This window comes from Verruconis gallopava (assembly GCF_000836295.1).
Source record: "Verruconis gallopava strain CBS 43764 unplaced genomic scaffold supercont1.3, whole genome shotgun sequence".
Taxonomy (NCBI): domain Eukaryota; kingdom Fungi; phylum Ascomycota; class Dothideomycetes; order Venturiales; family Sympoventuriaceae; genus Verruconis; species Verruconis gallopava.
In genome coordinates this window covers 178766-206604 of record NW_015622139.1, presented here as the reverse complement: position 1 = coordinate 206604, position 27839 = coordinate 178766, and the positions used below count along the sequence as shown (strand labels likewise).

At 50.6% G+C, this 27839-nt stretch overlaps 10 protein-coding genes across 11 annotated transcripts; 4 read left to right on the top strand and 6 right to left on the bottom strand.

The window, feature by feature from the left end:
• The first annotated feature begins 94 nt into the window (after positions 1-94).
• On the top strand, positions 95-2700 carry PV09_01014 (uncharacterized protein). The gene is made up of 2 exons (XM_016353850.1): positions 95-832; positions 885-2700. The coding sequence occupies exons 1-2, from the start codon at positions 98-100 to the stop codon at positions 2418-2420; spliced, it is 2271 nt and encodes a 756-aa protein (XP_016217945.1). The 5' UTR covers positions 95-97; the 3' UTR covers positions 2421-2700.
• PV09_01013 (uncharacterized protein) lies at positions 2396-3184 on the bottom strand. Its single transcript, XM_016353849.1, has 3 exons — positions 3059-3184; positions 2862-3003; positions 2396-2806 (listed from the first exon to the last, which is right to left on the bottom strand). Exons 1-3 carry the CDS (start codon positions 3077-3079, stop codon positions 2715-2717), a joined length of 255 nt encoding a protein of 84 aa, XP_016217944.1. The 5' UTR covers positions 3080-3184; the 3' UTR covers positions 2396-2714.
• An 895-nt stretch (positions 3185-4079) lies between these two features.
• PV09_01012 (uncharacterized protein) lies at positions 4080-6873 on the bottom strand. Its single transcript, XM_016353848.1, has 5 exons — positions 6749-6873; positions 6496-6622; positions 6319-6443; positions 4625-6269; positions 4080-4558 (listed from the first exon to the last, which is right to left on the bottom strand). Exons 1-5 carry the CDS (start codon positions 6772-6774, stop codon positions 4391-4393), a joined length of 2091 nt encoding a protein of 696 aa, XP_016217943.1. The 5' UTR covers positions 6775-6873; the 3' UTR covers positions 4080-4390.
• Positions 6874-6993: 120 nt separating this feature from the next.
• PV09_01011 (uncharacterized protein) lies at positions 6994-13210 on the top strand. Its single transcript, XM_016353847.1, has 2 exons — positions 6994-7159; positions 7257-13210. The coding sequence occupies exons 1-2, from the start codon at positions 7157-7159 to the stop codon at positions 13116-13118; spliced, it is 5865 nt and encodes a 1954-aa protein (XP_016217942.1). The 5' UTR covers positions 6994-7156; the 3' UTR covers positions 13119-13210.
• Positions 13094-14608, bottom strand: PV09_01010 (urate oxidase). Its single transcript, XM_016353846.1, has 2 exons — positions 14260-14608; positions 13094-14204 (listed from the first exon to the last, which is right to left on the bottom strand). Exons 1-2 carry the CDS (start codon positions 14391-14393, stop codon positions 13433-13435), a joined length of 906 nt encoding a protein of 301 aa, XP_016217941.1. The 5' UTR covers positions 14394-14608; the 3' UTR covers positions 13094-13432.
• A 750-nt stretch (positions 14609-15358) lies between these two features.
• PV09_01009 (uncharacterized protein) lies at positions 15359-16678 on the bottom strand (the record flags this gene model as incomplete). Its single annotated transcript, XM_016353845.1, has 1 exon — positions 15359-16678. One exon carries the CDS (start codon positions 16676-16678, stop codon positions 15557-15559), a length of 1122 nt encoding a protein of 373 aa, XP_016217940.1. The 3' UTR covers positions 15359-15556.
• An 88-nt stretch (positions 16679-16766) lies between these two features.
• PV09_01008 (uncharacterized protein) lies at positions 16767-17892 on the top strand. Its single transcript, XM_016353844.1, has 4 exons — positions 16767-16874; positions 16935-16963; positions 17067-17147; positions 17214-17892. The coding sequence occupies exons 1-4, from the start codon at positions 16820-16822 to the stop codon at positions 17694-17696; spliced, it is 648 nt and encodes a 215-aa protein (XP_016217939.1). The 5' UTR covers positions 16767-16819; the 3' UTR covers positions 17697-17892.
• Positions 17787-20596, bottom strand: PV09_01007 (uncharacterized protein). Its single transcript, XM_016353843.1, has 3 exons — positions 20455-20596; positions 18398-20400; positions 17787-18341 (listed from the first exon to the last, which is right to left on the bottom strand). Exons 1-3 carry the CDS (start codon positions 20497-20499, stop codon positions 18074-18076), a joined length of 2316 nt encoding a protein of 771 aa, XP_016217938.1. The 5' UTR covers positions 20500-20596; the 3' UTR covers positions 17787-18073.
• PV09_01006 lies at positions 20590-23868 on the bottom strand. Of its 2 annotated transcripts, XM_016353842.1 has the most exons (5): positions 23236-23868; positions 22458-23174; positions 22280-22394; positions 21980-22229; positions 20590-21924 (listed from the first exon to the last, which is right to left on the bottom strand). In XM_016353842.1, exons 1-5 carry the CDS (start codon positions 23525-23527, stop codon positions 21484-21486), a joined length of 1815 nt encoding a protein of 604 aa, XP_016217937.1. In that variant the 5' UTR covers positions 23528-23868; the 3' UTR covers positions 20590-21483. The 2 variants fall into 2 exon arrangements, with proteins under 2 accessions (XP_016217937.1, XP_016217936.1); XM_016353841.1 differs by having other exon boundaries at positions 22280-23174.
• A 3343-nt stretch (positions 23869-27211) lies between these two features.
• PV09_01005 (uncharacterized protein) lies at positions 27212-27596 on the top strand (the record flags this gene model as incomplete). Its single annotated transcript, XM_016353840.1, has 2 exons — positions 27212-27361; positions 27417-27596. 2 exons carry the CDS (start codon positions 27212-27214, stop codon positions 27594-27596), a joined length of 330 nt encoding a protein of 109 aa, XP_016217935.1.
• Between the last annotated feature and the right edge of the window lie 243 nt (positions 27597-27839).

Sequence of the window (27839 nt, the reverse complement as noted above, 5' to 3'; positions counted from 1 at the left end):
TCCTCTGCTCGATTTTGCTGGTTGCTGGGCAACGGGCCGCAGCCAGGGTGAGACAACTAAACACCGAGCAAGCGCGGTCTTGCTCCTTTGTACTCCCATGCACCTGGTTGAAAGCAAAACCCACGCCGTAATCAGGATGGAATCGCCACTGTCAGCTCTTTCGCCGGTCAAAGCAAGTGCTTTGAACTCGAAGATCCCAACACCACAAAGCCTGACGCCGACCAAGATGTCCTCTACACATGCTTCGAGATCACCTCTCAAGGCACAGCTTAGTGCCAGCGGGCAGGCAACCCCGGTGCGCGACAATTGTGACGGCAACGAAATCGACTGGGATGAGGGCACTTCGTCGCCATTTGTTTCTGACCTGGCAGAGGACAAGGAAAACATCGAGTCCGTAATGCCGTCGAGATCGACTTCGTCATCCGCACTAACAGAAGTCATCCATCGTGATACGGATGGGATGGACCTCGACGTCCTATCCACAGCAACGAAGCATCGTACACCATTTAAGATTGCCGAGGACGAGACTTGTACGTTTCACACAAGCAAGTCGATAGTGTCCAGAACTTCGTCCCCATCGAAACCTGCCCTGTCGCGCACATCCACTCAGAGCTCGCAAGACTCGATCTCAATCACGACACACTCGTCATTTGCAAGCAGAAATTCACATCGAGTAACTTCATTCGGCACAGACGCTGGTGATTTCACGATGGTAGAGCCTGACCTGGACGATACGTGCTTCAGCGTCTTCTCAGAAATACCGAACGCGGACATGACAGCCTTTGCAAGACTAGGACAGCAGAGCCCAACTAAGCGAATGGCGGTTGATGAGGTGGGCAATTTCCTAATCAATGTTTTGAGGCTGAGAACTAACTCGAAAGCAGACACCGCGAGCTAGAGCCTTCAATACTCCAGCTACCGCACACAAACATGTCTCTCGCACTCCCTCTCCAACACCGCGCCGTGACATGGCTGCAGGTATTCCTGAGTACCAAGATAGTAGCGACACAACGAACTTGCTTCTTGACTTTACTCAGCAATTTGAGGCCATCACCAAAAACTACAAGTCAAAATCACCAACTCGCCGTTCGCCACAGAAGCCATCTGCGGAGCCAGATCTTCTTTCTTACATCCACAGCCAACGGTCGCCCTCTAAGGCTGGTTCAAGCACAATGACGCCACGACCAAGCAAAAATAACCTACTCACTCTTCTTGACTTTGAATTACCACCAGCCCCTACTCCGCGTAGCGTACCAAGTATCACTGTTCGGGAGATGGAGAGCCTAAAATCAAAGTACAGCTCAGAGATCTCATCACTACGTGCAACACTGAGCGGTCGCGAAGCGGAGGTTGAGGCACTCAAGCGCGCATTGAGCGAAGCTGAGCGCCGTGTTGGAGAAGCAATGGAGAATTCACGTGAGGAGCGTAGCAAGCGTGAGTTTGTTGAAAAGGAAAAGGAACAATGGGAGCGACGAGGTCGAGAATTCGAGGAAGTGCTTCGTAAAGTCAAAGAGGAGGTTCTTGAAGCGGAGAAGGAGCGGTCTGAAATGCTGGCTCGTATTGCAGAAGCCGAGCAACGAGTGCATGATGCTGAAGAGCGAGCATCTGCTGCCGAAGCAAGGGCTATTGAAGCTGCGACCAAGATTGTTGATACTGGTTCAACAGCTACAGATGGTCAGAGAGACGGGCCACTCTTCACAGCCGAACAGGTGCAAAAGCAAATTGATGAGAAGATACACACTTTGAGTACCGAACTTCACGCCATATATAAGAAGAAGCATATCACCAAGGTTGCTGGATTGAAGAAGGGCTTCGAGGCCAAGACCAAGGAGAAGACTGCCGAGCTCCAGGCCCGTATTGAAGAACTGGAACGAAAGAACGAAGAGCTTCAGCTTAAGCTTGACGGAACGTTGAGCGGTGTTCTGCCGGCGGAGATTGCTGAGAAGCTAAGAGCTGCACAGGACGATGTCGCTTCAGAGGAACGAGAAGCGGTGGCAAAGAGGCTGGAAGAACAGAACGCTCTGATCGAGCGACAGAAGGCCGAGCTTCTTGGGCGCGAGGAAGAACTCCGAACTGCACGCGCTGAATTTGCGACGTTGATGAAAGATCTCGAACGAGAGCGCGTCGAGAAGGGCGAGCTCGTGGCCGCAGTTGATGAGATGCTAGCGCTACAGTCAGAGATCAGTACGATCAACCCGGAGGCAGGGAACGCAGTGGAAGACTTCAGAAAAAGCATTTCAAGTTCCATGAACACAGCGTCGAAACCAAGCGGCATTCGAGCTCCAGGAGCGTTCGGCTTCAACTCAAGCGTGTCCAGCAGTAAAATCGCTCCACCCAGCCTGTCAAGGAGTACCAGTGGCGGTAAGAGCAGAATGATGAGCAACATTGAGCGAATGGCCAGTGGGCGGTCAATGGAATAACCAAGGCGTTCAATGTAACTCTGATTTTTTTTGGGCCATCGGCGAGTGGAATTGGAGAAAGGTGGCGTTTCATTCACAAAAATCCAAAGATTCGCAAGAACAATGTAAAGAGCGGATACCAGTGTCGGTAGCGCACGTACTTGATGGGTTAGTTATTTTCTCAGCGTGTTTTGGCTTGTAATCCTAAACAGCTATCTCTCCGTCTCCATGCTCAATTGGAACCACTTATAATACACTCCGGAACGCCATCCATGCAGACAATCATGAGACTAAGTTGGAGAGCCAGTCATTCCACTAAGCCTTGCCTGTGAAGTCGGTTTCGTTCGCACTTGAGCTAATGCCCATGGCAGCACGGTTACAGGTGCAAGAACCTTTCTCCCTCATTCCTACCCAGGCATCAGTACTGTATCAGCATACTGCGAATCACCCAGTTAGGCATACCACAAGCGCAAGCATCAACTGGGACCTGATTCTCAGTTGCCGCTTTCTCGCAATTGCAGTGCATGGCAGGATTCTTGCCACATGAGCACTTAGCCTCGGCGGCGCAAACGCATCCAGCACTACCGCTTCGGCCGCAGCAGTTCTATAAACGGTGTCAATCATGTGGCATAGCAGCTGAGTTATTCAAAATCTCATACCTTAGGTAAAGCACCAGTCATAGTGAAGCTGTGGTTACTTTGGTCGTGTAATAATATCTTCGGAGTGTCTCTCTCTGAGGTTTCGGCCTTATCGACGAAAGTTTGATTAGAGTCAAAGAATGTATCTGGAAAGAAGGGAGAGCAAGTCCATAAATACTACGTAGGTGGTTCATGGATCCGACTCATCCCACGTGCGTGATGCTGGCGTTCAGCCAATCAGAGGAGAATTATTTCCAAGCACCCTGTGCTTTGCCTCAGCAAGGGTGGAGTGATCTGGCCAGTCATGGATTCGCGCCTCCACTTGCCATCACCCTCGCCCACGAGGCCTTTGGCTGCCAATGCGGATGACACGCTAAGTGAGTGTTTCAAGGGTATGAATATTGTTGCGATGCATATGAGTGGAAAATGTGCTCGAATTCCAATGTGTCCAACATATAGGTCGTGGCTCACATCCTGTTGATAAATGTGGTTGGATCAAGTAAATGGAGGCCACATTATGCGGTGTTGATCCCTTCTGTCTGTGCTATTGCTCTCCGTGCTTTTTATCTTGAAAAAGGCAGCCTCATCGTTGCCGAGCAGAGGCACGCTTCAATACAGATCAGTTCACGGACGGCAAGGGCATGTTTCATGCGCCTCCAGGCGGCCAAACGCAGGTAAGATGAGAACAGAAGCTCTGCGTGCTAGGCATGTCCTCCCGTCGCTTGTATCAAGCACACAGATCAAAGCAAGGAAAAGCATGCACGAGCGTTCCTTCATATTTGCGTTGGTTCAAGGAAATACGATATGCTGTCACCAAAGACCTTGGGTAATAGTCTTATATGGTTAAATCATTTCGTACAGGCCTTTCCTTCTGTCTGGACAAAAGAAAGACCAAGGGAAACTTGAAGTACTCAACGTGTAAATAGCAACATGCGAATAAAAGATTTTAAACCGCAGAGAAATCAAGGAACAAGCATTTAGATGCAGAATCCATGGCTGAACAGTTAAGGCTTTTACTCCTAACACCGATGACCAAAGGGGACGGGAAAATGTTTTGCAATAAATTATATCTCTACGGAATAGCTGAAAAATCTAGCTTACTGAACACTTGCTGACTCGAACTGATATGCTAAAACTTGTAAACACGCTCTCGAGACAGTCGTTTGGCAGGATTATCAGCACCACAAAGCCATTGAGAGAACAAAACGCTGCCCAGAAGCGCGGTCCTTGCTTTTCCGCCTTATGGTGTGCGTACGCACATCGGCCATCAAAAGAGCCTAGATTTCATGAGATGCGAAGAAGAGAGCGAGTACAAATCTCGTGCATTTCTGCACTATCAAGATCCATATGCGCTCACGTGTCTGTGCCCGTGCTGTGGAAAGCGGCGCATAACGCTGCATACTGATGCGTCAAATCCAGAACATGCTCTGGTAGAGGTGTGCTTTGGATGATGCTGCGCACTTTGAGCGCACCTTCCTCCTCGATGAGTTTACGCACTGTGTACAAGAGCGAAGGCGAAAACTACAGAAACGTAGTTAGCACGATTCAGTCATCACACAGAGCCGCACCAACGAAGAAATGACTCACCTCTGAGTACCACCTGTATTGCCAGCATATCAACCTGATAACCGCGCCCAACAAACCCCTCACGTCGCCCCTCTGCTCCCACCACCTGATAAGCCCTTTCATAGCCTTTGGACTAAATCGAATCGCCAAGCACTGCTGCCACGCTTCATATGCCTCCTCATCATGATGGAGCCGTTCCGCAAGCTCCCCGAGAATCTCCCACTCCTCTGCGCTCTTCTTGTACTGCATATTTTCCTGTCGAAACTGCGCCATCTCCGTCCGCCAAATGGTATACACGCGCAGATCCTCGTACAGCACCATGAACAGGTTGTCCAGCCAGCGCTCACAAAGCCGCTTGTTACGGAACTGTGTGTAGTGTGTTTCTGGGGATTGAGAGGATACTTCGGCATTGTCAGAGCCGGCATGCACCTCAGAGGATGTTATAGTTGATGCTGGTTTAGAGAGATTGGCGTCACCGTTTTGTACGGCGGACACAGGTGTTCCAACTTCGCTGCTATCATCATCTTCGTCTTCTTTATCTTCTGCTCTGGTCTCGGATTCGCTGTGCTGGGAGGAGCCTTCACCGTTGGTTTCTGGGTTGGGCGAAGGTGATCTCAGTGCGGTGGTCGACGCATTTCTGCTGTGTGGCGTTGCGCTGGCAGCTTGCTTCTCATGACGATATTCCTCTTCCATTACGAAGACCTGGCTTCGTATTCTCAAAAGTTGGTCCCAACCAATTTTCTTGGTTATCTCTGTTAGGAGCATGTACGCTTTTAGGAACGTGCCCTTGAAATTAGCAGCGTGCAATTTCCGCAAAGTAGGATGCACTAGTTCAGACTCCGAGGAGGCCTGAGTATCGTCGATCTCATCACAGATAGTCTCAGCCATGGTGGGCAAGTAGACCCGAAGGGGTTCTGGCATCCGGGGAGCATCCTTGTCTTGGTACGTGAACATAGGACATGAGTTTAGTGTGAGAAGTGCTAGATCCCATTGTTCAAGACCCACGTATATCTCTGCTAGTCGAGCCCACGTGCCGAATTCACTGGGGGCAGAAACCACGCTGCGCTTCGCAATCTCTAGGGCTAGGTCTGATCGCCCCTTTTTGTTCAGGAAGGACGCTTGGCAATCAAGGAGTGAATAGTCCATGGGTAACTGCTCAATCGCGTCGTGGAGAACTTGCACAGCTTTTACTTCTTCATCAGCGGAGATGTAAACTCGAGCGAGAAGCGAGGATATCTCGGGGTCCTTAATACGAAGCTTCTCAAAGAGATTAATGCCTGATGCAAAGCGTCCAGTAGTATGAATGTAATTAAGCAATCCCGTCGTCAAATGGTTCGACACCGTGTTTGGTACCTGGATCTCTGGATCCGAACCGAGTTGCCAGCCATTGAAGAATAACCTCTCCGCCGCGTCAAGGAATCTATGCTCCGCTTCGGTCGTTGTAATTGGGTTGAATCTTCGCACACCAACAATCTTCTTGATGACATCTCCAGAGCCGTCATCTGCGTACGAGTACGCACGAAGAACACTGCAAAGGTATGTCTCCAGCCAAAGGTCGTCAGATGCCACCCGCTTGTCGCCTCGTTCGTCAATGCAGTAACTCTCCACCGTTCCTGGTATTTGTACCTGGACGCGCATGTCCAATCTCGAGAACGCATTATAACAGCTGCCAGTCGTAAGTGTGACGGCTTATGCACGAGCAACGTGTGCCATACCAATATAGGCCAGAGACCACCTTATTCTGCTTGTCGTGTGGTGTATGCGTGAGAGTATTAATGTAAGCGGCGAGACTAGCAGATGAGGAAGCCTCTATGCCGGTAACATGATGATACACGCCCGTCTAACGCACGTATGAGTGTTGCGGATAACGTGTTGCGGGTGAGGGCACATACTTGTCTAGCGGCGCCCTTGATAGGTTGCTTGACCAGGTGTACGAGGTCTGGGGGACCAAGTTCGCGGAGTGTTTGCAATGATTCTGTCCGGGCATCAACTGCGGTATGTAGTTCTTCCTCGAAAATTCTGCAGGCCCATATCCGTCAGTACTCGCAGTCTCGTTCAGCAACAGTGAATGCGACGGCACCTCAGACGGTGTCGGAGGTCCAAACGGTGGACGACCCAGGAGGGGACAAAGTAGTTTCAACGTACTCGGGGACAGCGGTTATGGGTGCCATCGCTGTGGCTACTCAATCGACTCAAGTCCGCGGGATTTGTCAATTAAAGAACTGGTATAACGAAAGCTGGCCGTAAAGGCGATTTATTTTTGGTGAGCTTCGAGAAGGCCAGTTAACTTAGTTCTCCACCAAAGGAAGAGGACCCTTGCTTCGTCCCTACGCGCTAGCTTAACACAACTGTCTCGACAGGTGGTGATGCGCTCGCGCTAGATCGTTCACATCGGCCACTGCAATCATCTTGCAAATAATCACGCAAGGCTGACAGGAAGCTTGTACAGCACTCTGCGCCATAAGACCAGTATCGATGCTTGATTTTACAATTTATCATTCTTTCTGCACCCTCCATGACCGCCCTATGCCAAGTGCTGTTCGTTGACCCATCATGGTAAGTTTAAGAACCTGTGTCCAGTATGATATGATACATGCGCGTGTCACCAAAAAAGACTATACACGACTTTCAACATCTAATGGAGTTGAGCCAGTCGTCCTTTCAAGCGCTTAATATCGACTATGACCAAGTCGCCGCGGAGCAAGACGTCGACGACACGAAAGAGCTACAAATTGAAGACGCGCTAAAGCTCTATCAAACTGCCCTCAAATACCATGCAGAAGGCCCAGCTTCCTATGAGAAAGCTCTCGGCGCGTACAAGGAGCTTTTCGCCTCTGAAATCTTCAAGTATACTGAAGCGCAGTCCGAACTTGTGCGCGCTGAGACTTTCCCTGAGTATGAAGAGATGTGGATCGAGAGTTTCCAGGTTGGCCCCGCCCAACCGACTTCGAATGTCGAGACGGCGCCCAATACGCTGAGCCAGCTTGTGTACCTAAGCCATAAGAATTACGGAAGATTCCTTCTAGATTCGCTGCAATGGATTGTGCAAGGGCATCTTGGGGAGCATTCAGGCGTAGCGTTTACCCAGCGTACTGTAGAAATTGCGAAACAAACGCTCAATGCGTATTCGGAAGCATTGGACAAGGACGATACAGACGTTGAACTCTGGCGATCTGGCGGGTCTGTTGCGCAGATAATAGGATGCAACAGAATTGCGAGATTCTGTCTGGAAGCTGTCCTTGACATGGGTGAGGAGACTTTGGATGATATATTAGGACTTCCCAATGTGGAACAAAATCTTGCCTTGCTGAAATTGCAGGAGATGGCAAGGAGTCTAGAGGATGATTTGTCACGGGCTCTAGCTCCCCTTTCCACAATTAGACGCCAAAAGTTGGGAGAAATACTAATCAAGCGTTTGGAGTCACACACGATAATACCGAAGCCATCCTTTGTGGAGACGGCATATTCAGAGCAGGGACATTACGGGCGCACCCCAATGCGTAATCCGATTTTGGCCGCACGACGCGACTGGGCTGCCGTTGGAGATGCCATTTTGCAGCTCCAAAATTTGATGGAAAGTACTAAGGTAGACGTTGGGCCGGGCATCGGTATCAACATCGTCTTTCCAGAGCGAGGCGCTGATGAAGCCCAAGAGACGGAACATCCCAATCTTCCTGAACGAGCTAGATCGGTTAGCAAGAGTCAGCCAGAGGTTGCGAGAGTCAAACAAGAGGGCGCATCAACTAAGGGCCTCAATGAATCAAATGATGCACAGAATTCAATCACGTCGGATGAGAAATTGAGCGAAGATCTTGCGGCAGAAAAGCAGTTGCATGTTGAGAGTGCCGAAGCGCAAGAGTCCGCCGTAGCGCCAAGTCGAAAGCGGTCACCCGAATCTGCTGAACTGGCTGAAGATGAAGGTCGTGGTCGCAGCAAGCGAGGCCGGACACGAGGCGAGGTTCCCGACGTCAATAAGGCAGACGAAGCCAAAATTAATGCAGACTGGCAGCTCGGAATCTACAAGGATTCAGATAGCTGGTTGATCGATGCAACAAACGCATTTCTGCAAAGACTACATCTCCCTGAGCTATTCTCAGCCACAGATCTGCGAAACCTCGTCGATGGCGAGAGCAGCCATTCGGGCAATGTGAGATTCAAGACTGTGATCAAGTTCTTTTACGACGTGACCACGTCATGCTCGCCGGAGCTTGCGCAGATCTTGACGAACGGATTGAATAACGAGAATATTGATAGCTTTGGTGCCGCATCTCGAGAGTCAGGGCTAAATGCTTTTCTGCAGACTTCACCGTCACAATGCTCACAAGCTTGCGTAAGGCCAATGCTGGCCACCACTGAGGGCTTACACGATTGGGTGGAGGAACTGAATGCGAACTGGTATTACCCAAAGGAAGCTGCTTGGAAGTTTCTGAATGCATTACTACGACCTGGCTGTTTCCCCGGGTCAGACGTGAATGCACCCTCGAGCTATCTACGCCATCAATGGCCGGAGGATCTCAAACGCTGTGTTGTACAGCTCGCCGTACGCTTTGATGACTACATCTATGAGCAGGCTAATACTGAGGTGGCGAAGCTTGTTGCTAGAGAGCTAAAGCATCAGAACATGGGTCTAGATTTCATGCTTTCCCAGGAAGAGAAAAACATGGTAGAGTTCGTGCAAACAATATTTGAATTACACCTCGATGTGTATTCACTCATCAAGCGACCCGGGACCAACGTGGACGACCTCACAACAACATCACAGAAAGCTAGATTAGAGATCTGGTCTTCCCTTGCGAACACGGCAATTAATCTTCGTATTAGTGGTCAGAACGAGCCAGATACAGATGATCTCTCATTAAGACACATTTGGGCGACTGCGTTTCACATATCAGTTTGTGACGATGTCTCACAAACTCATATCTTACAGTGCATGAAGGATTTAAAGGCTTTACTCCACACCCTGGATGGACCTTGCATCTTTTTACACAACAACGCTGTAATACCGGAAATTTCAGTGTCTGCAATCGAGCAGGAGCTAAGCAAGATCAACATGAAAGACTTTTTTGCCAAGATATTTAGTGATCGTGAAGAAGATCCCGTTGAAACGATCGAGAGTCTAGAGCCGTTGCTTGAGGGCTCTGTTGAGAAGTTCAACTCCTGCAGTGAGAAAGATGAAGCCAACGTCGAAGAGAATGCTGGTCAAGAAGGCGACGAGACCAGGGACAGCGAACGAGATCCGACACCACAAGAACAAATGAATAAATTTCTGGGGAATTCGACCTGGACTTTACGACTATCGCTGTGGCAGCGCCTGCGTCAGGCATACAAGGCAATCGATTACAATCCAAAGGTTGCTTCATGTCATTTGCGCAGTATCGAATTGCTGACAAAGGAGATGCTTGCGCGTAATTCAAGCATTATGGTTGAATCGAGAAGGTTGGAGCTGCTCCGCTGGTTCCATGTCATTGATGAGTTTATCCAGAAGGTACTTACTCTGCACCGGTCTTGTCCAGACGTTTTCGAGTGCGTAGACTTGGACCATCTCAAATGTTCCATCACAGCTGTGACTTGTCTACTCCAGATGGTGCACAGCTTTAATTTGTTCGAGGATAAAGTTCGTGTTGGGACGTTGCCCTTTCCAACATTTGAGGGCAAAGTGAAGCCATCGTTTACAATGACAGCGCGATGGATGCATAATTTTCAACTTCGAGGATGGATGCTCCTATATCGCTTGTTCCAGGAAGCAATCGAGCAGGATCCTGAAGCCTTCGAGAATCCTACTGAATTGAAAATGGAGTATCTACGCACGTTGCATTATGCACTTGGCCAGCGTAAAATCTGTAACGAAGCCCACAAAGAACTTCTGCACTTGCTGCTCGACGAGATGCTTGTGCTTTCGGATTCAGAATTCTCGGAAACAGAGCTTGCACAAGTCGTTTTCGACTTGTACGGTCTTAAATTTGCTCCTAAACCTGACGATGAGCTTATGGACCACGGATGCACAGATCACGAGATGCTAACAAGGAAGTCTGCTCTTAAACTGCTTAGTTTCTTCATCGAGCAAGCTAAGAAGGTATCTATGAAGGATCTGCCGAAACATGATATCAAGAATGCAGTAGATAAGGTACAAAGCGCACTAGGAAAAGGCAAGAGCACTGATGATCAGCTGTTGAATTTCAGAGTTTACAGCAACTACATGAAGTCGCCCATCAATCCTCTCGATCTATTCTCCTGCCTGAGAGGCACTTTCGAGATCCCGATGAAGCCGATCCCTGAGTCGGATTCGCCGGTAGCAAGCAAAGGATGGTATTTTCTTCTTGGCATGATTGCACTCAACAAGTTCAAGTCCGTGAAAAGACTTCAGCCTGGGCCGTGTGAAGATCTCGTGAATGCACAGGCATTCTTCAGGCAAGATATTGAGTATTGCAGTGATCATTGGGAGAGCTGGTACCGTCTTGCGCAGGTCAACGATCTTCAGCTTGAAGAGCACGTCTCGTGGTCCGCGGAGAAGTTAAATGCCCATGCGCACGAAATCTTCCACTATCAACGGAATGCACTGCACGCGTATATAATGGCAACGTCTGCTGCCGTGCGTTCAGCAGACCAATCACCAAAAGCGGTTGCCCTCATGGCTGAGATGTATGCCGATTTTGGAAACAGAATATACGCGTCTTCACGGGATCCATTCTCGATGCTGGCTTTCGGATTTCTGGACAAAGAGGAAAGACACTTCAGTGGAGAAGTGATGTATCAAAGGCCGCCATTCAAGCCCCTACAGCTCTTCCAGGCTTGGAGGTTAGCCGCCGTGTTGTTCAGGAGATCACTAGCTCGTGCCCCTGAAAAATGGCTCACGTATTACATGCTGGGCAAATGCCTGTGGAAAATGTATACGTACGAGCTCCCAGAAGGCTCTTCAGATGACAAACATAGGCCTTCCAAGCAAGAGGTTATCGACTGCTTCGTCAATGCTGTCAATAAACTTCCTAAACGAGATAGCAGGAAGGAGCCAATCCTTGAGCCACATTATAAGCTAGTAGCCATCATTCATAAGCTTGTCAAACGAGGCGACCTGAATATATCTGAAGCATACGAGCTGTTGAAGTCGTCTCTATATTCGGCGAAGATTCCCGCTCCCGATGCCGGCCAGGACAGATCCTCGGCCGACTACGTGATGAGTATCCTCAAGTCCCTACGTTCGGCAGATAAGGCAGGTTGGCACCATCGCATGACTGCTCGGGCCGCACACCTTGTTTATGACGACTCACCACTTAACCCAGTCAGCGCTATGGAAGCCAAGCACGAGCTCACACAGCAGATGTTCACTAAAACGATGGTGCTTCAAGTATGGAAACCAGAGTTCGAGCGTCCAGGTCGACATTTTGTGTACACGACACGATATGTGCGTTTTTTTGTTCAGCTGCTTTCCCAATTGAGCGACCGGGAGGGATTGTCTGCCCTTGTGAAGAGATTGAGGCGAAAGCCAGATCAATACTTTGATCACAACAAACTCTGGCATGATACATGCATAACATATTTGAAATTGCTTCGAAGAGCTGGTTCAGTGCCTGAAGGCTATGAGGACGCCGTTTTCAAGAGCTTGAACCATGACGATTTCACTGTCCGAAGCGCGAAACTAGAGATATGGTGTCACACTATGGGAAACCACTCATTGACTTATAGCATACTGACCGACGTCATTGAGCTTAAGAAAGTCAACAATGGTCTGATGAAAGCGATGCTCATCGACGATCTCCTTGGCGATACATACGCGAAACTCTATGAAGAAGTCGGCCCGGAACAGCTGGAGCGCATCAATCTTCCAACAAATGAAGGTACGCCTGCACCCATTTTGCCTCCTACAGCCCCCCCAGTGACTACGACCCCAAAGCCTATGGCTCTCACAGCGGTGATGAATTTGGACGGAGCCGCTATCGCTGAGGCTTCTCGAGTTGCAACGCCACAACCGGAACCTCCAGTTCCAACCAAAACACGTGTCAAACTTGGGGTTGGTCGCCGGGAAATACAACGAAAAGCTGAAGCCGCGGTCAACCGACCCGCTGCCGCTGGAGCATCGCTTCGCTCGAATTCTATCTCAGTGCCGCCAGTGGCGAATCAAACAGCATCTCTTGCTGGTGCAAGTCCGAAATCTTCGAGTGCCAAATTGCCTTCGGTAATACCTCCTGCAGTAGCTTCCACGCCGGCGCCATTGCCTTCAGATTCACATTCCGGCAATCTGGCAGCTCTCAGTAGTGATGAAAGTGAGTTGTCGGAGCTGGAGGAGGAACCTGAAGAGCCCAGTCACTTGGCAAGACCTGCTTCGGCTTTTATGGATCTGAGAAGAGAATCGCCGGCCGGTAGCTCGACTACGGCACAGGATCCCGGGGAAAGCAAGGATGAGGCAGACGAGGATGAAGAAGCAATTGATGATGAGGAAGTAGAGGTTGATGAGCAAGAAGAGAATGACGAAGCTGAGCAGAGTAGAGACGAAGATGGCGATGAAATCATGGCTGATTAATATGCTTTGCCAGGCCTATGTGCTCTATTCAAGATGAAATAAGAAATTCTCATAAGCAAATGCAAGTATTCGCTGTCGTGCAAATTTCCCTCGAGATGAAATCATAAATCACGACTGCGGGCATTCGTGCACAGGCAGTGCGGAAGATTTATATACAATAATAGATATAAGCCGACAGATATAAACAAGAAGCTTCGATGTGCATACTGAACGCTGGACATTGCGTTAAGGAGGACAGAATATTGAGCAAACCGGCTCTTGGGTATTATCCAACCTTTTATCACCAAGTCTAGTCTTTCAGATCTCTTCCGGCTCTACAACTTGGCTTTGCCGCCTTTGCGGCTTACGGTGCATTGGATGAGACCGTTCGGGTTACTCTGAGGAGCATACACCTCAGCGTCCTTGCCAGTATTCTTGAGGCCCTTGTGCCAGCTCAGGTCGATCTCGAAGTAGTGCTTGTTGGGTAGCGAATACTCGACGCTTTCGACCAGTGGGACGCTGGCCAGAATTTGGTCGCACATCTTGTACATGGTGTTCTGAACAGAGGCGGATTCGTCCTTGGCGAACGTGGATAGGGTGATGTCGCGAGATGTCTTGTGCGCAATGTCGAACTCGCTAACCTTGGACTTGACCTCGTCGAGCGATGCAAATGTCTTCCAATTCCAGTTCGCCTTGACTTCCGTGCTGAGGATGCGATCCCACGTCTCTGGTAGCGCGGTGTACTCGTCTCTGTGGAAGCCGTAGAAGGCAGAGCCAGTGCTCTTCAGAACCAACAACTTATCAATGCCGCTCTTTATGCTGATGCCTGCACCCTCGCGTGCCACAAGCTCGACAGTACGAACCTCCTCACCGTCCCGGTAGAAGCTATGAGGGTGGGGCTTGCCGTCGATAGTCAGGCGGGTCCAACGGTGTTGTACGATATTGACATGGCAGGCGTGAATATGTGAATAGGTTGAGATGAAGTGGTTTCCGAGTATGGAGGCGAATAGCTCGGGTGGCTGGATCGGATTTTGCTTTGCGAGGATGTACGTGGTCTGTTTCTGGGTGTCGGTTGCGACGACAACGGAGTTATCAGCTTCCGTGTACCTGTGTATCCTTGTTAGTTATGCTGCTCGTGGAGGAGCACATGGGAGAGGCGTACGAAGTTTCAATGTCACCCTCAAGGAGGATGCGAACGGTCATCTCGACAACTTCTTGCGTGCCATCGCTGTTGCGCTTCACCTTGTACAGGCGGACATTGTCCTTGCCGTAGCGTGCGTAGCTAAGCTGTGACATTTTGTTATGTGGGATCGAAGGAGGTGTTTCTACAATCTGCTTGCACCACTCTGAATAGGCTTAATGATTGGTAGTACGGACGCTCGGTGCAGTGTGAGCTGTTGGCTGTTCTGGTGAAGCGGCGCTGGGAACTCAGAAGAAATGGTTGTCTATATACCCTCTTATCTGTGATCAACAAGGACATAAGCTAATGAGGCTGCAGACGGAGCCCGCCGCTACGTGCTCGAAACAAGCAAAGTTAAAACGGGACGTCGGCAGCATTTGGGAAGGATGGCGTGAGTAGATCCGTGGACGACCTCAACGTCGGAGGTGGCCGAAAACTGGTGCACCTCCACACAACGCTCAGGATCAGTGACTGAGAGCCAATCATGAGTGAAATCGCCCAAATTTTATGCAAACTCCATTGCGACGCAAGACTCTTTACGGATGAACGGCATCGCCTTTGCCAATAGCACATACAATTCTCTGCCATAGACGACCTCGAACTGCTAGATCAGGATGATGACGGAGCTTTGCATTGGTGCTAAGACCAGCTACGGAGATCGGCCAATCAAAGGAAGGCGATAATTATGCTTCAATGATCGGAGAGATCTGGATTCGCAACGCGAAGGCTGGAACAAGCAGCTGTCCAACGAGCAAATAGCTTGTATGCTCATATCAACAGGTCGCCTTCGATCCTAGGCTGACTATCTCGCCTGAAGCGCATGTTCGGACTCTTTGAGCTCACCGTTTGCGGTTGGGGACCGCACGCGGAGTAGAACTAATGCATGAAACTCATGCATATCGCTATGGACAGCGCTCAGTTGCTCACGTGCGATTTAGTAATTCTTTGACCATACAAATGTCTGCTACCACGAACTACGACAAATTGATACGGGGCTCTTGCAAGATGCTGTCAGCGTAATTAAGGTCAGTTTGTACAATAGGGGGCGCAACATCGCAACGTTTTTCAATCTCGAAGAATACCTCAACCCAATTCCGATGAAAACGTCCCTGCTCAGATTTCACCTGCGGCCCTTCATACTTCGGCTATTCACGCTACAAACCGACCCTTTCGATGATGCTGCAGCATTTCAGATAGTCTTCTAAGCCAATCATTTCTAACGCGGGGATTGCGCAGCTCAAATCTTCCGTAGTTCACTTTGTGCGAGTTCAGTGTGTCTTCATTCACTCTCTTCCGTTATTATGAAAGTCGTCGCACATCCGGCACCCACTCCCACAACCTTTCCTGCAACCTTGATCTCATTCCACCTGCCCTTCACATCGCCGTTCTGATCAACGGGTAGTCCGCAGTTCCCGTGCTCTCCCCATCCCCAAGAAATGACCTTACCATCCTCAGTCAATGCTACAACGTGCTCGCTGCCCACAGCAATCTGCGAAAGCTTCGGAAGATTTGACGGTCCAAGCTGGCCTCGGTCATTTCGACCCCACGAGAGCAGCTCTCCCGTCTCAAGAAGCACGAATATACTACCCCAGCTTGCACCGATGTCTCTCCACGATGGCAGTGATTTTGGTGCCTGAGAAATAACGCCCCATCTGTCGTTGCCGATGATGTGGTGGTGCCCGCTTGATCTCGAGCCAACGAAGTACGTGAAATCCTTCCCACAGACCACTCTATCTGGCTCAAACGGGATGCCATCTATCTTTCGAGGCGTCCAACAATCTTGCGCAGGCTCTCCTAACTGACCTTTTCGGCCGCTTCCCCAGCCATACGCATCGCCATTACTGAGCAAACAAACAGTATGGCTCATGCTCGCTGCCAGATCTGCGATGAATGAATCGTCGTTTGGGGGAAAATCTGTGATGATCCTTGGTTTTTCTGAGCTCGTAATGCCATTACCGAGGCCGAGCTCACCTTTGTTGCCAGAACCACATGCAAAAACCCGCTGAATGTTGTCAATCACCGTCGTAGATTCCCACGTTGCGGCACAAAACTGCGATGACACGGTGGAAAGGCGAAACTTAAATGCATCCTCATGCTTCGATTGAGTGTATACGTGCACGATGGGGTATCGACCGCCTGCAATGTCTCCAGCGGCGAATATCTTGCCCGCTGTGTTGATTAGGGTATGGTTGCCACCAGCAGCTATGTTAATAATGGATTTGTAATCAAAATTGATCGGAACGATACATTTCTGCGGCTCATGAGCATCATCTGCGCTCCCGATTCCAAGCTGCCCAGAGCCATTTGAGCCGAGAGCGTAAAGCATGATATCGGCAGAGTCGAGTGAAACAATGTACCCTCTGTAAACCAGGCCGTGTTTCTCTAGCGAATCAAAAGCCATGCCCTTGACAGCCTTGTTGCCTTGCTTACGGAAAAGTGGGCCATTTTGCCAAGCCCACACACTCTCAAATGACTTCGAACTTTTTCCACCTTGGAAAAAGGCGTCAACACCAAAGCCCATCTTTGAGCACATACCGTCAAGATGGCCATCAAGCACAATCAGAAGTTGGTCAAGAATCACTTCCGCAAGGATTGGCGTAGGTTCACTCCGAATGCAATCGAATTCGATATTTCAGGAATTAACACATTGATTCTAGAGCGCTACGTGCGGGTGCACTTTGATCAGGTCCGTCGGTTATTCCCCTCTTGAACTCGCTCCTCTGGAGGCGCTCAAGAGCAGTGGCGCCGTGTAAAAAGGACCATTTATTGACTCAACTCGTCGCAAATAGGCCGGCAAGAAGAAGAGCCGCCGTGACAAGCGTGTCGCAAAGGCTGCTAAGCTTGCTCCCCGTCCAGTTGATAAGCTGAGAGTGAGCACACCCTTCCTTCGTGCCCTGCGTCCTTTTCTCGTTTTGGACATGCTAATTGTCGAACAGCCTGTCGTCCGATGCCCAACCATCAAGTACAACCGTCGTGTTCGCGCTGGACGAGGCTTCTCCCTTGCTGAGCTCAAGGCTGCTGGTATCCCTCGCAAGTATGCCCCCACGATTGGCATCAGTGTCGACCCAAGACGCCAAAATCTCTCAGAGGAGAGCCTCAAAGCCAACGTCGAACGTCTACGAGAGTACACCAAGCGTGTGATTGTGTTCCCTCGCAAGAGTGGCAAGACGAAGAATGGTGACGCCTCCGCTGAAGAGGTCAAGAAGGCTCGTTCTGGCGAGGGTATTACATCCACTGTTGGTGGTATCCTGCCAATCAAGAATGTGGCTGAGGTCAAGACGGTAAAGATTGCGGATGAGAAGAGCGAGGAGAATGCCTACAGGAAGCTGAGACTTGCGCGGTCAGACGCTAGGTTGATCGGCGTGCGGGAGAAGCGCGCGAAGGCCAAGGAGGAGGAAGAGGCTGCCAAGAAGAAATAGAGTCCTAATTGACGTCTCTTTCTCGTATTTTGTCTTTGCATGTGTGCTTGCGGCTGCTTCTGATGGGATCGGATATGCATAGGCGCATGGTGTGGCTGCTCACAAAAAGGTGACCACGACATTACAGCATTGTGCCGGGGACTTAGACAGTCTCGACAGAGCAATTTACAACAGGGAATCAACAAATGTTGCAACGTCTTTGAACTTGTGCATATTGCAAATTTGTGAACGCCAAGGCCAAACAAGGGTATTATCCAGCACACAACATCCTAGCAAAGCCAACCCCTGCCTCCTCAGTGTCTATGTGGCAGAAGGAAAAATATTTCAACCAAGCACACCTCATAACGTCGTGACATGCCAACAAAGGTCCCAGATCCCTATTGCTCATCAACATCCATGTCGCCCACATGCTGAGCCGACGTCTCTTCAACCTCCTCCCGCGGCCCTTCTTGCGGATCTTGGGCGTTCTGCTCTCTCTCCAAATCCTCATATTCGGCACTGACTTCCTCATCTACGAACTGTTCGTAGCTCTCAAGCCCGGTTTGGATGTGGATCTTAAACTTGATCACATCGTTGAGCATCTTCTCAATCTCGGTGTGCAGTTCTTCGCGCAGTGCCGCGGCGCGGAGGGTGAGCTGTTCGTATCTGACAAAAGCGTCAATGAGCGCGATCAGCCCGTGATGCGGCGTCGGGGTACTTACTCAAGATTTGTGTTGATCTCGCGTTGCTCCATCATCTGAACGCTTTCTGCGACACCACTGCGCAACATGCTTAATTCCTTTTCCATCTTCTCCAGTTGCGTATCCATCTTCGTCTTCTGTGTCTGCGTGATTTCTCTGGTGCGCTCAAACTCCTCCTCCGCGGCACGGATGCGATGGCTCAGACCTTCCACTTCAGCCAACTTCTCATCTATGGCTTCCTTGACACCATCTAGCATCTCGTGGTTCTTCATGTCCTCCTCGAGCGCCTTGTTGCGTCGCTCGGAGACGGCCTTGCGAAGTGACACGATGTTATTTTTGACCGTGCCCTTGACATCTAGATTGAGTAGCTGGTACGGCAGATAGCCGGACGTTGAGTCTTTGAGAAGACGGTGGTCTTGCTCTTGTGACTGTTGAGATCGGCCGAGCTGGCTGGAGATGAAGTCGGCGCCGTCTTCCTTGATGGTGAGACTAAGCTCGTAGTCGATGCCCTTGGCATGGATGGCCGTCGAAGGTATGATGCCAATTTTGTAGCCAAGAGCGTTGTATTTTTCAATAGCGCGCTCGAGCTCGTCAAGTTTGCGCGACGCCTCGGCTTCTTTCTCCAAGAGTTGTAGCTTCGTCTCATCAAGTCGCTCTCGCAACGCCCGTCTCGAGGTTTCGAGGCGTTCTGTTTCCGACGTCATGCGGTCTAGGTCTTCGACCGTGATGCCTTGGTTGCTGATAGCTTGCTGATAGCTTCGCTTCTCATCCTTAGTCTCTTCAATTTCAGTCTCGATTTTTTTGATTTCTTCCTCGAGACGCTTGATCTTGTCCTGGTATTTGTTGATCTTGTTTTCCACTTTACCACACCAGTCCTCATGCTTGTCGGTATCCTCTTTTAACATCGCCAATCGTTCGTCGAGTTGCTTGCCCTTCTCCGCGCCTCGCTCAAGTTCCTCAATCTGCTGTAAAAGAGCTTGTTTTTCTCCTTCCAGCATATCAACATCATCGAGAAGGTCCTTGTTGACTTCCTTGAATCTGGCTGCCATGCGATCGACATGGTGCTGGATGACTTGATCGGCTACATCGTCATCGGCACCGTCTGGCACATTCAACCAATCTTGATAGGCGTTTGTGAGGAAATCGAAAATAATTCGATCGCTTGAGACGTCGTGACCGGCCTCCGCGCTAGCATAGTCATAATCGCCCTTCGCATAACCGTCCATCATCTGAGCTAGCTGCATGATCCAGTGGAGGAGGCCCAAAAAAGTGTGCCAGTTATTGCCGCCTACAGCGGCAATCTGCGACTTGGTAATCGATTTCTCAAACGGATAGTGCAACTGTTTCAGCAGCGGCGGGATCTCGGCGTCCATACTCTTCATGAAGCGATAGCCGGGGTCGATTCTCTTGTACAGCCATTGGAACATGACGTTAAACTCCTTCTGTGTTGGTGACGAAAGCGACTTGTTCGTCAGACTGATCTGGGCTTCAAGCTCAAAGTTGTTGTTTGTGAAGTAGTTCAGCAGCTCGTTCGCCATCTGCGCCCGCACATTGATGTCGCGGAGCCTCCTCGGATCCTGCGGCACGCCTGCTGGAGCAGGTGCAGTCGAGAAGAAGCTCTGTCGTGGATTTGAGCCTGGTCCACTCGAAGGGCGCGCACTGAAGCAACTGCTTCTCCGCTGCATACTTGCCGGTCCAGGTGTCGCCAAAACGTTGGCCGGAGTCAGCGCGCTCATTCCGGCCGCCATGGTACTCCTGCGCACGCTCTGACTTCCTGCGCCCAGAAACGTCGTTCCGCCCCGTTGAGCAGACATAGGTGGATTATCGATTGCATTTGCGCCAGAGCTTGATCGCTGAAAAACAGGTTGATTCGGTCGGCCAGGCATGAGCGACAGCCGAGAGCCGCTCATCGAACGCGCATGCGAATTAAACGCGCCCGCAAGGTTCTGTCCGGAGTTGGACCTCTTCATTGCACTCGAAGGCATCGGGATCGCGGAGACATTTGGATTGATGCCGCCCAGCGTCTGATGCGATGTCGTTAGAAGCTGTTGACCTCGTCCGCTGGGGTGTCTACTCACCTCGCGCTGACGACGCACCGAAAAAATGTGCGTGTCTTGCGACATTTCGATGGAGTAATTATCTTGCTTGCACTGCTATAGGAATATATGCAGTGTAGGGAATGCGCGACCGCAACCAAGGGATTGGGGAATTCGATGTGGTAGCCAGGTTTGTGGAGCTTCGCGAGGTTGTAAACAAACAAGGATACAGCACAGCAACGCACGTGATCCCAATAATGATGACGACCAATCAGAATTAACTTAGGTCAACGTAGTAAACGCTCGTAAATTCCTGCCCAGCAAACATTTCTAAAATGAGGAGGGTTCGCGCCTGAACGAACAAGTCTTTCTCCAGAGAGCCTTGCGTCCAACTGCTATGGTATGTCGATGAGGATTCGTCACAGATCTAGGCTACTGTGTTACGATCCAACTGACCCAATTCGTAAGATCTACACTCATGATCGAGTACTTTGTTCAAATTCTCATCGACTTTCTACGCAACAAAAATTCGCCAGTAAAAACCCAAGAACAATCCTCGTCTGGAGTTGCGCCACGATGCGCCAGTGTCGTAATATTGGAGTTTGCTGCTGCTAAATCATCGAATGTCTACTGCCAACAACAATGCCTGCTCTGTAAGCACGAAGTGTTTCATCGGGAAGGTTTCATGAATTTTCGTACGCGGCTTTATGAGTTTGTGTTGAATGAGGGACATCGCCATCTGTTTGTTCCACTTTTGCGCGCAAACGTTTTGGGGAAAGTCGGTTGGTGGGGTCGAATACATAATCAATCACTCATCACATTCTTCCGGCTCTTCCACACGCGAGCAGACAGAGCCCATCATTTGAGAACAAATCTGCACCGTGCCCCTTCGTTCCCGTCGTGATAGTCTCTGTCTGAACGTCTGTTCCCAATTGACTACATCTTCAACAAGCACTTCCGTCTCTTCGTCGCCTTGAACATCTGCAGCTTCACCATGTCGCGATAGTCATGGCGCCATTGCTGTCCACAAGAGGACAGTGTTGGCCCAGCGGAACCAGAAAAGAAAACTGGCTACCGCTGTTTCTTCACCTCACTCGCCCAGCCTTCGATGCCCTCACCTTTGCTCTTCACGGGCACGTCCAGCTTAATATGTTCCATGCCTTTCGTGTCACTAAGCCATTCATGCGCAGCCATCCCACCAGCGTTGGCGCGCTCTGCAGGTGTGAGTTCCAGCATGGGGAGGAGAAAGTCCGAAATCCGTTTGGCTTCTTCAGCGCTGAAATGGTATTTCTCTCGCAAGACGTCCGGTAGAGCCCAATGTCGCAGTCGGTGAATGTTTCTGAGTTCACCCTTGCGATTAAATATCTCTTGACTCCACTTTCCGGAAAGGCAGAGCGACTTGGGGAATGGCCCGAGGAGTTCTATGATTTGTGCGATGTGGTCGTCATCTTTGCCGTATTTAGTCCCTGACTGCGGATCGAACAGATAATCGCCGGTGATTAGTTCAAACACCTAAAATGTGTCAATTTTTGTCATCTTAGAGGTTTGCTCCTTTGGGGAAACAGACCATGCAAGACATGCTCCACACGTCGGTGCTGGCACCCCACTTCGAGCCCAAAATAACTTCCGGAGACCTGTACTGTCGAGTCTGGATATCATTTGTGAAATGATGATTGACCCAGCATGCGTTGCCCAGATCTGCAATCTTAACGGAGATGATTTCAGAAGAAACATCCTCTACTACCTTGTCTGCCGACGCGCTCGACTTCTTCGAGGTGTCGAGGTTGATGCCAGAAATGTCACGTGTGATAACATCACTAGACTTGTGTTAGTGCTGGTATGACCACTTTTGACGTATTCAACATACGCTGATTTCTCTCGCGTCGTTTGCGCATCACCCTCGCCTCCGGGGGGCTTGATTCCGAGAGTCTCAAGCATTGATTTACCGGCGCCCGCATTCGTGGACGAAGAAGCCGAAGTGCCTAACGCGCCGCTCATTGAGACACTTTCCCCTGAGGATATACTTGTATGATGGGAAGAATTACCTTTACTGTCGTTCTTTGCTGCGTCGTGCATGATCTTATTCAAACTCTGAGTGCTGCCAGGGAAGTGCGAAAGATCCGACTGGCTGAAGCTCGTATTAAGAGGACTTGGAAGAGGCTGGCTGCCTGTAATGAGCGTGCGCCTCCTCCTCCTACCGTTTCTGTTGTCCTCCTTCTCTTTCTTGGCCGGATCTGACACGTAGGTTTTAACGATCTCTTCGACGTCGCCGATCTCGATGAGGACGTTTTCCGGCTTGAGATCCGTGTGTATGATTCCGCACTCTCGATGGAGATAGTCCAGGCCCAGGAGAACCTGCTTCGTGATCTGCTTGACAAGGGGCATCGGGATACCCCTGTGATTCCACCGCTTGATGAGGCCAAGAAGATTCTCACCGAGGACTTCGAAGACCATGCAAACGTGATTGCCGTTGGGTCCTTTGTGCGTGAAGGAATCTAAGAGACTGACCACATGCTTGCGGCCTGGGTGGTCTTTATTCGCGCTAACGACTTTATTCAGGAGCTTGATCTCGTCGAGAGCAGTTTCAGTGTAGTGCGCAGCGGAGCGAACGACTTTCAGTGCAACGTGCTTCCCATTTGTGTTATCTCTTGACAGCCAGACGGTGGAAAAATGACCCCAACCGAGCTTGCGTATGACTGTATATTTGCCGTCCTTGTACTGTTCTCCGACCTGCACGGGGTGGTAGCCGCCCTTGCAGTAATCTGGCGTTTATCAACACTTGTAAGCAGACACCCAGTGGGAGGAAGAGGAGGGCAAACTCACCTTCGGTGTCCTCTTCATCTTGGACACTTTGGCCATCGTCCTCCGTCGAGGAGGACGACGGCGAGCGCGAGAGTGCGTTGGTGTATGCACCCTTCATGTGGGGCTGGCTGTGATGCAGAGGCGTGGAGTTAGTCGGCGAGCTCGGCTCGGTCGTGATGATGGGCTTCAATTGATCTCCTTTCCGCTTCTTCTTGGTGGCGCCGTTGTTTCCATTGACGGCTTGCTGGGTAGCCTGAGAAACCTTCGCCTTTGCCTTCTCTATTGCGGCCTTCTTGATGTCTGATCCATTCATGATAAGCGACAAGGAGGCCAGGCACGAAGCGAGGGCTTGGTCGGGGCACTCAAAGCGTCGAGACAGCTGAGGGCGCAGGTGTGTCTGCGTTGGCGTTGTCGCCGCGAGAGAGGGAGAAGCGAAAGGAGGGGTCCGGAGGTTGGGTGCGAAGGATTATCTACGTGCGAGTCATAGATTTGAGCGTGCTAAGGCCGCTTTTCTAAGAGCAGACACAGCGGCAGGCGAGGACGATGAGGCGCGGGAGCGACGTCCCTCAGTGAGCGTGGAGTGGTATAGAGCCGCCGTCAGGGTGAGGTGGTCATGGTTTTTGGAGGGACAGACGGGGAGCGTTGACGATGGGGCGAACCCACTCAAGGATCGCAGGCGGGCGTCAATCGCGACGGGGCCGTGCGCACCACCTGAAGCCTCGAAAATTGCTCCACGAGTGCGCCAGCCCGACGAACCCATTTTTGCTCTTCGCCTCGCGCTGGGCCGACGCTCTGCAACGCTGGATCCACGGCGCAAAAGGGCGTCTGCCGCCCGGGCGTGCGTGCGGGCGACGACCGACGGCTGCCTGCGAACTGCGCGGCCGAGTCTGCTCGCTTCGTGCCCGTCGTCCCGTCTTCTGCGCTGGCTGCGCTTGACCAACATCATCCGTCCGTCACCGCTGTTTGTCAGCGCTGGCTGCGCCTGTGTCGCCGCCCTTCCACCCTCCCCGACGAAGCCTCCGCTTCAAACCTGCTGGCTTTGCTTGCTTCCCTCCTCAGGCTGCTCGCCTATGATGACATGATGGAGATCTCCCTGTTGCTCAGCTTGCAAACGCATCCATGGCTGACGGCATGCCACAATGAGATTCCATTCGCCCCATCGCCTGTCCGGAAGTCGCGGTTACGTTGTTTGGGCCACGTTCCCATCCGCCCATACCGTGGTCCGATTCGGTCCTGGCCATGGGGCGATCTGCGCCAAAGTGACTCCTGCATGACTTTTGCTGATCGCTACATCTTCCTATGCTCAGCAGTCCTTCTTGTACATCAAGTCCTTCCTTTACCTCCATGTCTCTTGTTCCTGACTTGCCGAATTTCTTTTCGGGCTTCCGCAGCACTGTTCCTTTCCCCCACCATTGTGTGGTCGCTATGTATCTGCGTTGCACTATCAAGGTCTGATTCTCACGTACGTATACATCACGCAGTTCGTAACCGTGTCAGCTATTCAGCTTCCTCGTGCTTCAAAGACACGGGCGGGAGACGGCAACTACTACCAATGGAGCGCGAGCTCGCACGTAGCCCAACATAGTCATCCAACCGCTGCAAAGATGTCTGTACAAGGCATGGCCATATAGCAGCAATTTAAACCAGGAGTCAATTTAGAAAACTGCTCTGAATCTGGATATGTACAGGATCATGCGTTAAAGTCGACCACGGCACGACCAGCAAGCTTGCCAGCCCTCAGGTCGGCCACAGCCTGAGGCAACTGATCGATGGGATACACGGTGCAGATCTGTTTGAGAATTCCTCGCTTCGCAAAGTCCAGCGCTTTCCGCGTGTCCTCCAGAGATCCGACTTGTGTCCTGGCAGCACCGTCAGCAACCTGTTCAAGCATCGAGACTGAGATACACACCCTTTGATAGTCAAATTTTTACTGAGGAATTGGAGTGGGCTTGCGCCAAGGATGACATCGGCATCTTTGGGAGGTATGCCGATGCACATCACTTTAGCACCTATTCTCTCACCTACAAGACTGACGGCTGATTTATAGCCCGCTGGTGCTGTTACAAATACGCCGTGGGCGCCAACACCGTCAGCTATGGCGATGACTTCTTTGGCAACATCTTCGCTTGTCATGAAGTCCACAAAGGCTTCTGCACCCATGTCCAGAGAGAGCTTCTTTTTGGCCTCTCCTGTGTCAATGACAATAGGCCGTAAGCCCATTCCTTTGGCTATCTGGACGCCTTGAATACCCACGCCTCCACCGCCACCCGGGAAGACTGCCCACTGGCCTGGCTCCAAGCCAGACTCGATGAGAGACCTCATCATGGTTGAAGCGCTGCACATGATGGGTGCGGCTATTTCATCTGGTATCCCCTCGGGAATACGGGAAGCATACCGAGCTGGCGACACGATGTATTGCTGGTATGTGCCTGTGCACATGAGTCCTGTGTGCACGCAGTTGGGGCAATAATTGTCCCTCCCGCTAAAACACTGCTCGCAGTTGTAGCACACATCCATGAGTGGCTTAACACCAGCACGGTCTCCCACCTTCCAGGTTTTGACATTGGAGCCGAGCTTCACCACGACACCCGCACCCTCATGACCGGGAGAACGCACTCCGAAAAAGCCTGATTCATTAGCACCGCATAGAACGGAGATCTGAGTCGACATACTCATTGGAACAGGGGCCAAGTCGTTCAGCAGCCAATGGACATCTGACATGCATATGCCTGTGGCATTTAGCTTGATGAGGATCTCATCCGGCCCTGGCTCAGGCACAGGCACCATTTCCACCTTCAATTCAAAGTTTGGTCCTTCATTATAGACGACACCGGCCTTACATTCTTTTGGAATCTCGAACTCCGGCATGGTTTACGTCTTTTGAGTGCGCTCCTTCAGATTCTTTTATGCCTTTTGCTGCAGTGGAAATATCACAAGAATGAGAGCTTAAGATTCGCAAGACCAGATCCTTAAATTTGGAACTGTTCTCAAAGGGAAAAACTTAGGCATGTTTTCGCGCAGTTGCTAGTTCTTTGCAGGCTTTCCCCGCGTTCTTCGATGTGCCTCGGTGCAAGTACAGAAGCTTCCCCACACGATTACTGAAAATTGATGTGTGGCCTCGAAATCAAAATGTCATCGCTTCGAACATTTCTTTACGGATGTGGAGTTTCTAAATCAAAAGTCGAATAGCGCCTAGGAACGTTCATCTCGCCGTTAGCGAGACTAAGAACATGCTAAATTTCTAGGACGGCACTGCGGGGTTCGTTGTTAACACATTGCCTCCTATTGTTACAAGGTCGGCGGCATTCCTTACGAGGCGTGAACCTCGTCAGTAAGTGATTGTGAAACCGCAATACTTTACATAGACGTGGCTATGGCTGTACGTTGCTTGCTCTTCGCGACCCGTAAAATACATGGTGTCGGGCACGTTTTTTTGTCACTACATGAACTTCCACGTACGGGAGGTGCTTTGCGTATAAGTGAATAAAGACCATCGGATGTACATATTTGAAGAATGAATCGTGATTAGAATTTGAGAGGGCCGATCCATCTCAAACCAAAAGTGAACACATTTGTCTCCTCTGTACTTCAGCTCCAGCCTTGTGTTGCGAACACATAGCAAATGATGCGGACCACTCACGTTAAGAGGTTTCCGACCAGTTGCTCATCAGCCGTAATCTTACATTGTATTGGCTCTCTGGGCTATCGGAACGGTGATTTTTTTTTTCAGCTGCTCCATTGTCTGTCTCTATTTCAGATGAATACTGCTTCATTGTTTCCTTTGTTCCAAGACAATGTTTTCTACAAGGAGTTCAAAAGCTCCGTTCGTCTCATGCGACGACGAGTTTCTAGATCTACTTGGACCCAGGTCCGAGATGCTGTTGGTAGAGAAAGGCTTGCCTGAATCAGCTTTGGTCACGAAGATGGTGTCTTCATTCGAGAAAAGAATGCTGTCTGGGTCACAGGTGCGGTATCAGACAGGCCGATGCACTTTGAGATGCTCAATCTAACAGACAGCGTGGTTAAGAACGCCACGACCAGAAGCATGCTCGACGTCAACCCTCATGGCGGCTTCCACTTCGGTGTGGATGGGATCCATGTTGACGAGGCGGGCCGGGTTTGGACGGGCGAAGACGAGGGCATCGTAGTCAGGAACTCTGGGGGGAAAGTACTGTACGTGTTTACCGCCCGGTTCTTGAAAGCCGGAACATCCACTTGGTCTTCCATTTGCGATCCCTTCACTCGAATCAGAGGAGCTCAACGTGCAGGGGAGGAACACTTTGGTGGAGGATCAAGCTGGCGAGGACGGTGGCCACAGTGATGATGACGTCGACGACGACGACGACGACGATGATGATGATGATGATGATGATGATGGATAATGTCAAGGAGAGAATATGTTGCTTTGCTTCTCACACAAGCAAGTACGACTACTGTGTCTCGAAAACTTTATCTGATGTGGCTCATGGCGACACAAGCAATCTGATGGCACTACAGGCTCGGAACCCGGCACGTCTTGTGCAAATCTCAATTTAATTCTCCGCAAAACTACTCTTGACTGCAAGGCCGTCCACGAGGGATTGTCCTTCCGCGGGACGAGCCGCAAAATCTGGCCATTGAAATGT

Excerpts from the sequence above, each read along its gene's own strand:
- PV09_01014 (XM_016353850.1), top strand. The coding sequence starts at position 98 with ATGCACCTGGTTGAAAGCAAAACCCACGCCGTAATCAGGATGGAATCG. Across the intron at positions 833-884 it reads AGCGAATGGCGGTTGATGAG|ACACCGCGAGCTAGAGCCTT; the intron begins GTGGGCAATTTC and ends ACTCGAAAGCAG.
- PV09_01013 (XM_016353849.1), bottom strand. The coding sequence starts at position 3,079 with ATGACTGGTGCTTTACCTAAG. Across the intron at positions 3,004-3,058 it reads TGACTGGTGCTTTACCTAAG|AACTGCTGCGGCCGAAGCGG; the intron begins GTATGAGATTTT and ends CACCGTTTATAG. Across the intron at positions 2,807-2,861 it reads AGTTGATGCTTGCGCTTGTG|GAATGAGGGAGAAAGGTTCT; the intron begins GTATGCCTAACT and ends ATGCCTGGGTAG.
- PV09_01012 (XM_016353848.1), bottom strand. The coding sequence starts at position 6,774 with ATGGCACCCATAACCGCTGTCCCCGA. Across the intron at positions 6,444-6,495 it reads TCAAGGGCGCCGCTAGACAA|ACGGGCGTGTATCATCATGT; the intron begins GTATGTGCCCTC and ends TACGTGCGTTAG. Across the intron at positions 4,559-4,624 it reads AATACAGGTGGTACTCAGAG|TTTTCGCCTTCGCTCTTGTA; the intron begins GTGAGTCATTTC and ends ACGTTTCTGTAG.
- PV09_01010 (XM_016353846.1), bottom strand. The coding sequence starts at position 14,393 with ATGTCACAGCTTAGCTACGCACGCTACGGCAAGGACAATGTCCGCCTG. Across the intron at positions 14,205-14,259 it reads GAGGGTGACATTGAAACTTC|GTACACGGAAGCTGATAACT; the intron begins GTACGCCTCTCC and ends AAGGATACACAG.
- PV09_01008 (XM_016353844.1), top strand. The coding sequence starts at position 16,820 with ATGGCCATCAAGCACAATCAGAAGTTGGTCAAGAATCACTTCCGCAAG. Across the intron at positions 16,875-16,934 it reads TCACTTCCGCAAGGATTGGC|AGCGCTACGTGCGGGTGCAC; the intron begins GTAGGTTCACTC and ends CATTGATTCTAG. Across the intron at positions 17,148-17,213 it reads GTCCAGTTGATAAGCTGAGA|CCTGTCGTCCGATGCCCAAC; the intron begins GTGAGCACACCC and ends ATTGTCGAACAG.
- PV09_01007 (XM_016353843.1), bottom strand. The coding sequence starts at position 20,499 with ATGTCGCAAGACACGCACATTTTTTCGGTGCGTCGTCAGCGCGAG. Across the intron at positions 20,401-20,454 it reads CGGTGCGTCGTCAGCGCGAG|ACGCTGGGCGGCATCAATCC; the intron begins GTGAGTAGACAC and ends ACATCGCATCAG. Across the intron at positions 18,342-18,397 it reads GAGATCAACACAAATCTTGA|ATACGAACAGCTCACCCTCC; the intron begins GTAAGTACCCCG and ends CGCTTTTGTCAG.
- PV09_01006 (XM_016353841.1), bottom strand. The coding sequence starts at position 23,527 with ATGAATGGATCAGACATCAAGAAGGCCGCAATAGAGAAGGCAAAGGCG. Across the intron at positions 22,230-22,279 it reads ACGACGCGAGAGAAATCAGC|TGATGTTATCACACGTGACA; the intron begins GTATGTTGAATA and ends ACACAAGTCTAG. Across the intron at positions 21,925-21,979 it reads TGTGGAGCATGTCTTGCATG|GTGTTTGAACTAATCACCGG; the intron begins GTCTGTTTCCCC and ends GACACATTTTAG.